General features: G+C 38.7%; 1 protein-coding gene across 1 annotated transcript in view; it reads right to left on the reverse strand.

Moving 5' to 3' along the window:
- PARD3B (par-3 family cell polarity regulator beta) overlaps window positions 1–9,342 on the reverse strand; it is a gene marked incomplete at its 3' end in the record, with an annotated part of 751,281 nt that overhangs the window by 283,611 nt on the left and 458,328 nt on the right. The window contains exon 11 of the mRNA XM_007459885.1: window positions 8,860–9,045. Coding sequence (XP_007459947.1) covers window positions 8,860–9,045 — 186 coding nt within the window. The remainder of the gene's footprint in view (window positions 1–8,859; window positions 9,046–9,342) is intronic.

Consider the following 9,342-nt stretch of genomic DNA (forward strand, 5'->3'; position numbering starts at 1 on the left):
AAAAAAAAAAAAAAAAAAAAAAACTGGTATGAGATTTAGGTCTTCTCCATGTCCTGGGATGGCTTCAAGTCTCATCAGGCCTAACCTGGTTCTAATGCAGGAGGAAGAATGGACTAGGAGACAAGGTGTCTGAGTGTTATACCCCCTTTTACTGAACACCAAATGCAGGCCAGTCCTTGTGCAAATATTTTGCGTATGTTCTCATTTCTCAAAACATCCCTGTGATACAAGCATCGCCCTCCACTAAGAGAGGTAAAAATGGAGGCTCAGAGAAATGAAGTCAAAGAATACTGTCACAGCCAGGTCTACCTGTCTGAGTCAGATATGTACGCATTATGCTATGCTGCTTCTAAAATCAGAGTTCTAGAGATGATTAAAGGCACTACAATGAATATAATTATTTAATGAGTTTCTCCTTTGCGCAGTTATTGTGCTAAACCCTTTATATGCACTAGACAATTTAATCCTTACAGCAACACTATACACTGGGGACTACTGCTCCTCTTTATAAAAGAAGAAACCAAGGATCAAGCAAGTTAAGGGCATTGTTACAAGTCACACGTCTAAAAGCAAATTTGAAGTAGGTCTGGGTCACTCTGAAGTCCATGTTTTCAACCACTTTGCTAGTGATTCTTGACCTTTATGGGCTCTTCTTAGACTCCTTTGAAAACCTAATAAAAGCTACAGATTCTCACCTCTTAAAAATAAATATTTACATGATAGTTTCTCCACAGCTGCACATCTGGACCAGGTAATTCTTTGTAATGGGGAGCAGTCATGTACTTTATAGGATGTTTCATGTGCCCACTGAAGCATATCCATGATTTCCGGGGGTCCAGTAACCTCATAGTTCAGCCCCTGCTGTGCCTCTGTCATGATTACTGGCGACAGTGCAAGGCTTAATCCACCTCTTTTGGCCAATTTTTTGTAGGTCCCTTTACCTCTAAAGTTCTAATGAACACAGAGGGAAGAGGAGAAAGCCATGGCAAAGAATGAGCCTCTGCAAAACATGAGTCAAGCATGAGGGAGTGGGCTGGCTAACCCACAGGTAGCTGGCTGGGGCCCAAGGCCAGTCCCTATTTGGCCAGGGTGTTGAGAGGATTAATCATGACCAGATGTTGGTTCCTGCCTCTGCCTGTTTCTAATGGGGCCCTTGGTGAAGCCTTCGGGGACATCAGCGCCCAAATTCTAAACCCTGACTTCAGACTACGGGCAGCATTTCCTTGGAGTGGGGTAGAACTCCAGGCAGGATGGCACCTGACTGAAAGAAAGGATTTTCCTGAACAAATATGTCTCAAGGTCCTAAAATCACTCCATGACAACATCTGCTTACTGTATTTTGGGGAAAAAAAAAAATCCAACCTAGAAAGAGCCTTGCATTCCAGATTGAAATCATTTAGCTTCACTTTCAAACAATAGCAATGAAAGGCAAAAGAATAAATCGAGATTTTAAAGTATGGTTTTTAAAACAAAGAAAGGAATAAAGAAAGTTGGTAAGACTAGAAGCATGTAAGTTCTTGTCTTGAAGGGCATCTGCCCACATTAGCCAATGTTTTACATCTGTCCTAACCAATATGAATGGCACCATTCTTCCCAAATAAGAGCTCTCTTTTCCAGACACAATAAATTGCACTCTGATGTACACACCCTGGTGACGTGGCCCACACTCTTCCTTCTCACCAAAATGCCCTTTGCATTTCTGCTCACCTGTTGAATATCTATCCTTCAAAACAAGGCTCAGCAACTGCCTTCCGTTCGTTTTTCTTCACAGGCAGAATTAATTGCTCCATTTCGATACCCATGATACTTTTATATTTGTCTACCATAGTTCTTATCATATTCGAATCGTTTATGTATTTATTATGCTACCAGCTTCCTGTATTATGGAATGAGTCTTTTTAAATTTTCTGTCTCCAGTGTATTATATATTGTATAACTTGCTGTAGCTGTAGATGTTCAGGAAGTGCTTGCTAAATTGAATCACTTGAAACATCTTTCATTCAGGTGCTTTGGACCTGGTGTATGTTTCATCTACAATGGACAAATCCTGTAACTTACAAACTGCCACTGTAAGGGATTCCTGATCCCAGGCTGGCTTGGAGATGCTGGCACATGCTCAGAGAAACTTTATAATTCTAAAAGTGAAGCTTGATTACTTTCTGTGTACTAGCTCAATCTCCCCTTGTTCAGCTATTGTAAAAGTTTAAATGTATCTAATTCAGTTATTAAGAGCCTCACTCCATTTTATGTAGCAAATCAGTGAAGTCCCAGCAATGCACCATTTATTCAGCATCTGTGGTATATGAGACTTTAATTAAAGATAGCTGAAGAGTACTTTTTAGAGCATCAAAATATACATAATCCAAACCATTCTGATATAATGTATTATAATTCTTTCCTTTTAAAAGATCTTTTGGAAGCATATGGGACATAAATAAACATACTGCAACTTACAGCCTTCACTACCATCATTAGTGAATTCTACAATTTCCTCAGCAAGAAGTTTCAGAAGCACTGACTTAAGAGTCATCACAAATATTCCTTGGCCTGCTCTGCAGCAATAGCACTCTGTGCTTGTTTTACACTTCTATTTCCTGTCCTTTCAGTTTTCTCTCCATCCCTTCTTATCTTCTTCCTGATTTTCTGCTTTTAGTTCACTCTGTCTTAGAAAACTGGATAATAAAAAGCTTATTAAGGTGTATGTGTTACATGAATCAAGAAGATCCTACATGAATGCCTAACTAGATTAGAATCTCAGAGGCCTTTTCAACTTAATGAAAGGATCTTATTTATTCACTTTAAAAACAAACGAACAAAACGGTGCTCTTGTTTGTGCTAAGACTGCTAAAAGTCTGGTCTCTAAAAAGACGGACGCAGAGCAGAATGCCTAGACCAAAGCTCTGACCACATTATGAACTCAGTATCTCCACAATGCAGGTGAACATAGCTTTTCAGGTAAGAGGTACTATTTTCAAAGTATCATGATCATGTTATATCAGCTTTTGTAGATAACAATTTAGCTTTTGATTAGGTCTACCAAGTCTTATATTTTTTCAAGCCTCCTGAGGCAGTCATGGAGTTCAAAGTACACATCAAAATGACACAGAGCTCTAAAAAAATTTTATTTCTTACTTGCATTTACAAATATAAGATAAAAATATGAAAGTGCTAAAAATTCGCAAGAAGAGCAATGATTGATGCTGGTATTATGGGATTTTAAAAGTAATGTTCTCTTATATCTCTTTAAAATTTATTGCAGAAAAGCCATAAATGATAAGCCTGATTATATTAATTAACATATACTAACATTTTTGGGTTTTTTTTTTTAAGGAAATTGGTTTAAAATATTTGGCATAACATAGTTGATAATTCTTTTTCTCATGTTTAAGTTAGTGATTTTTTTTTTAAGGCAAAATTATTATTGGGTATATAGTGATGGTGAATTTTTCCAGGCAGAGTTCCTGCTTTTAGTTGTTCATAGAATATCACATTTTTGTGGTTAGGATGAAATATTAGAGTTTGGCTTCTAACAGTTGAGGATTTGCAATGAAGCTGTTTACACACCCAGACTGTATGGTCCTTTTGTAAGAGGTAAAAACCTGGAAGACATGACTACAGGTAATGATCTTTATAGCTCTCCACCGGTAGAAAACACTCTCAATTTTAAGAAAAATGGATAGTTGAAGAAATCATTTAACATTTGTGTTCCTTAAAATGCTGTGCTTTTTATCTTCCTTTGAATTCATTAATTATAGATCCACCACATGATTTACAGATACCAGCAGAAATGGAGGTGGAAATTACTCCCGCCAGGAACTCCTACCGAACTCCTGTTAAGTAGCTTGGAGGCTGTTAAATGTTCCATACTATGAAGAGACACGGAAATTCAGCCCCAAGCACCGTGTTCCCGGAAATTGTAGGGCTGTGCGTATCCTCTCCAAAAATTCATACTTTTCGTCATTTTAAAATAGGGGGATTGCTTGTACCATTTAATTTTTTTAACATATTACTAAATGGCATAAATCATGTAATTCTGCATCTCTCAGAGGTTGTATTCCAAATTTCCTAAGCATACAAGAACAAATTACTTAAATTATACCTATTTTATATTCTGAGTGCATGCATTTGCAATTAGCTATGTCAGGCATTTTTCTTTCATTTAATTTCATCATCATCAAGTAGTATTTATTAAGTACAAACCTAGCTAATTAATTTTCTAGAGAATAAAAGGTATTCTTAAATTCATTCTCTCTATTTAAGAGCCCTTAAATAATCTACCTGATATATGACATTTTTTCCCATAGCAAAAACTGCCTTTAAATTTTAATTTTTACATTATTGTTTCAAGGTTTCAATAGAATGCATTACACTTCCAAAGTGAGTACATTCATATTAAAAAACATCATTCAGAATTAGTACAACAGACTCCATGGAATTTTTATTCTTACTGTAAAGGGTGTTAGTATTCTACCTTAATTTAAAAAAAAATATCACCATTCTAGTTATATATTTTCTAAAAGTAATTCACTTTTAAGGTAGAAAAAGAAGAAAAATAAGCAATTTGTTAGTACTGTCAATAGACATAAAAATGTATTTTCTCTAAAAAACATTCAGTTAAGAGTATGCCAAAAGCAAAGGAAGAGGGCTTCCCTGGTGGCGCAGTGGTTGAGAGTCCGCCTGCCGATGCAGGGGACACAGGTTCGTGCCCCGGTCCGGGAGGATCCCACATGCCGTGGAGCGGCTGGGCCCGTGAGCCATGGCTGCTGAGCCTGCACATCCGGAGCCTGTGCTCCACAACGGGGGAGGCCACAGCAGTGAGAGGCCCGCATACCACAAAGAAAAAAAAAAAAAAGAAAAGCAAAGCAAAGGAAGAGAAAGCCACTGATCCCAGAATTCAAAATGTTTAGCACATGAGGATGAAATTATGCGAGGTCTTCAAACTGATCGTCTAGACTTTATGTGTGCTTCCTTGGAAAAAGAAAAAGCTCATTTTAATGTAGATTTTGGGAAAGGAGAATATTTTTCTCAAGTTATTATTTTTCTAACTGCACAAAGACAATATACCATTTCATTTATAACAACAACATATTCACTTTAAATTCCAATCACAAAAATGAAATTTTAGAAAAGCAGCCTCATGAAATCCTAATTTCATTCCACTCATAGTTCCCAGTTCATGAGAAAGTTAACATATATAGTTGCATCTAGTATAATTTGGTTCTGGAAGTAATTATACTACACATTCAGGGGCAAATGCCCAGGAAGAATGACAGAAACTAAAATGGAACTATGCACATTTAAGGCATGTTATTATTTAAGCAAATCAGCATCAATACTCTAATCCATATTTGGCTGTTACGCTCAGTAGTCACTTTGGCTGTACACTGAAAAGCATAGCTCAAAGGGATGTTTCAGAGGGGTCTACAAAGGACTCCACAGGCTATAGAAGCCTGAAATGGCAATTGCTGTGACCTGCCAGTAGCAGGGAACAGTGTCTGGGCTTTACTTCTTGACATGCATACTGGAATTTAAATATTATGATGAGATTAAGCATTTGAATAATTCTGAATAGAGTAAAAATACTGTTACTTTGCCCTTAGAGTGGGTGAGGGATTCACTTCCAAGAGGGAATTCTAGGGTAGCTAGATGCTCTTATTTTCAAATAGAGATTTATATCTTTATTAGAAATGACTCAAATAAGTGATGGAATGATAGAAAGCAGCAGCCAGAGAGGTAAGGGGCGGGGTGGGGGGGTGGGTGGGGGGGAGAAGGCCCTTAATTATAGTCACAGTCATCCATGGGTTTTACATCTGGCAAGAAGCAGCCTGTCTTTGTTTACACCAATGGAAGTCCCCAGGAGAATAGAGCACACAGAAGCCACAGGAAGAATTTGGTCACACTTTTCAAAGTAGTTTAGTTTCCAAAAATCCACCTTCCCTAAAGGGGAAAACACCTTGAGAACCAATTAGTGGTAGGAAGGGCCAGGAGAAAAAGAGTGTGCCCTGGCAGGAAGATTATTTTGTTGATTTCAGGTAAAAACCTCCCACCAGCCAGATGCTAAAGTGGATGTTCCCCATGCTTATCTCCCCTCTGCCCCAGGCACAGTGCAGTCTGTTACATTTGTATCTTCTGAACAAGGACAGGAACAAAGTCTCAAAACAATTTTTGTAAAACCTAATCCTCAATCACAGAACAGGTGGCAATTTTCTGAGGAGTAACAGTGGATTATTGGAACAGCAGAAGGAGAATAGAAAAATACTTTTCTTTCTCCTGGTTAATCAGATTTCTTGTGAGCAAAGCTTAGGTCTCTACCCCGCTACATTGCAGAAAGTAAACAAGACAAATGGATACTAAACATTCACAATAAGGCTAACTTCATGATTGATGCCTCTTACTATTTAAGATCAGCTATAAATATGCTGTCCAGTAGTTTTTAATGGTGTGATTGTCTGACTCAGCAGACAGTGCCAAGAAAGAAATTTACATAAATGGAAAGTGAAACCTTTCTGCAAGAAACAGGACTGTTAGAAACTGCTTAGGTAAGGAGATGCTCACTTACACAAACATGGATATACATATTAAACCTGCTCTCCAATATCGCTTGAGCTTAAGCTATTGCCCATAAAAAAAGCTAAGATGTTTGCTTTTAATGTCCAAAAATTCATTTCAGTTTCAATTTTACTTGGAATAAATTCTGTAGAGCTGTCATTAGGAATAAGAATAATAATGTCAAGCTGGTATCCACAAACATGACCAAGATGCATTCTTAAACATAGCACTTGTTTAGATGGCTTGGCTCAGGATGATAAGCATGATATAAGACAACTCCAGGACAACAGCCCCTGATCTCTGGAAATATGAATAGATGAGATGAAAGAGCTTTGTCATAGGACAGCATAGCGCAGGCTCCAAAGTCAGACTTCCTGGGTTCAAATCTTAGATAAGCAATTCCTGGCTTTGTGATCATAGGAGAGGCACTAATCATTGAAATCTGCAATTTCCCCCAATGAGATGGCATGATTATAATGCAGTGTGAATGTGAAGAATAAAATTAGAGAATCCACCTAAAATACTTATTATACAGTCCAGCATATATTAAGCACAAAACAGAATGAATGTTAACTGATGTTGTTGCTGCTATTATTACTATCATTTCCCATCTGCTCCTGGTTCTGCATTTCTGAGCCTGACTGGAGAGTTTGATAGATTGGATGATTGGCCCCAATTCTTCACCCTTCTCTGTACCCGAACCTTTGCCATAGACTCATCATGGGTGGACTGTTTCCCTATTCCTTACATGGACCTTGGGTTCAGTCATATGACTTGCTTTGGCCACTGGTATGTGTGAGGAGTGACAGCATGCCAGTTTGGAACTCAGAACTAAAGAGGCTTCATGACTCTCTGACATCAGCTAGCCTGGTAGTCCAAGGTGTAGTTGAAATATGTGGAGCACGCTCAGACCTGTAGATCTATGGTGCGACAGAGACATACCAGCCTGAATCAAAGCCCTTCTAGTTGCCTGGCAGGGCCATGAGGGAAGTAAAGGCTTACAGATGTATGTTACTGAAATGTTGTCATTACTTATTATGCAACAGAAGCTAACTGATCCAAGGAGTGCATTAAAGAGTTGTCGATCCCCAACGCATTTCTTCTTTCCCAAAGAAAAAGACATTAGCTCAGGGTCTAGGTCTGAAGCAAAAGTGGAATGATTAAGTGTGAGGAAACAAATGCTTCAATAAAGCCAGGATCCTTGGACCAGGGGGGCCTCCTGTAAACTCTAACTATGCCTTCGTGGCTTTTGAGTGGGAGAAGGCACACATTACTAATATCAAAATGATTTTAAAATGGCTAACATTTATTCAACGTCTATCATAGGTGCGGTGCTAGGCATTTTATATCTATTGTCTTTTTTTTGTCCTCACAAGAGCACCAGGAAGCAGGCACTACTAATTTTACACATGAGGAAACTCAAGCACACTGAGGACAAGTAAGTTGCCTACATTCATTCACCCACGGTGAGAGTAGTGAGGGCAGGATTCGAGCTCAGGAAGCCTCACTGCATGGCATGAGACGATGATGATGGTGAGAACAGCTGACGATAAGCACAAGAGGGGGTGTTTTCCCCCCTCTCTGTAATCACTGCACTGCTTTAATCACATTGTGTACATTACTGTATTCAATCCTTAGAACCCTATACATTAGGTATTATTATTAATGGTGCGCTACTTGGAGCACATGGTGGTAGAGTTGCATATGAACTCAGGCAAATCTAGTTAACCATTATATTATGGTAACAGCGATGATCATGTTGCCTGCCCCTGTATGAAAGAGCAGAATCACATTCTTCTCTTTTTATCTGGAAATTTATAAGCTTCTCTAAGTTCAAAGGCAAATATGCATTGCCAGTGGATTTTCCAGTGTATAAAATGTGATAAATGACTTTTAATTTGTACTACAGTCTCTCCGACTCCACTGAACTTGCATTCTTACAAGCACAAGAAGTATAGTTTCTTATTTGTTGCTTGGATGTTGACTTGTTTTTAGTTTTGCTTTTCTGATTTCATATTTTTAGGTTCAACTTTATTAGGTTACAAACTCAGAAGAATCCTAACAGTAATTAAAAATAATGTAAAAGAGAATATTAATCATGGTGAGTTTTAAAAACTATCAATAGGACATGACCACTTAAAGTATGAAAACAAACTGTCACCCAGATCTGTTCACACATACATTTCCTGCATCTGGCAGGAAAGCCTCAGTGGTCTCAAGCCTGAGACACTTTCTCCATCCAGTCCCCAGGCACAACGATGACATCTCTAAATATCTTCTCATTGATGTGCAAACATCACCCCTACCTACCTTAGAAGCAGCACCTCCGTGGATGATGGATTTGATAAAAATCCCCAAGTCTGTTCCAGTTTCTCGAGATTTGTTCCCCTTCAAGCTCACCCCAAGACCAGCAGAACCGGAATCATTCAGGGGGATCTCGAAGGTGAGTTGCTCAGTTGTTTCCAGGGAGAGTGCATAGCAGTCAGGTTCTCCTTTCTGTTGGAAATACACATGAAAGGAGTAAAGAAGGAGAAAGCAGATTCATATTTATACACTCAGATGGCCAAACATAGTTGCAACCGGCAAGATGGGATGACTAGACCTCTAATAGCTGTAATTCTGCTCCGGGTGGGCAAAGGCTGGTCTCTCTCTGCAGGGGCCACCATCACATTGACGGAGTGGAAGGGAGAGGCTCCTGGGAATAATATTTGGTGATGGTCAACAGAGAGGATTCTTTGGCAAAGGCTCTCCTACCATTTGAAACATTCGAAAAGTATTTGAAAATTCAGCAGG

This window comes from Lipotes vexillifer, unplaced genomic scaffold (assembly GCF_000442215.2).
Source record: "Lipotes vexillifer unplaced genomic scaffold, Lipotes_vexillifer_v1.1 scaffold1540, whole genome shotgun sequence".
In the NCBI taxonomy this organism is placed as follows: Eukaryota; Metazoa; Chordata; class Mammalia; order Artiodactyla; family Lipotidae; genus Lipotes; species Lipotes vexillifer.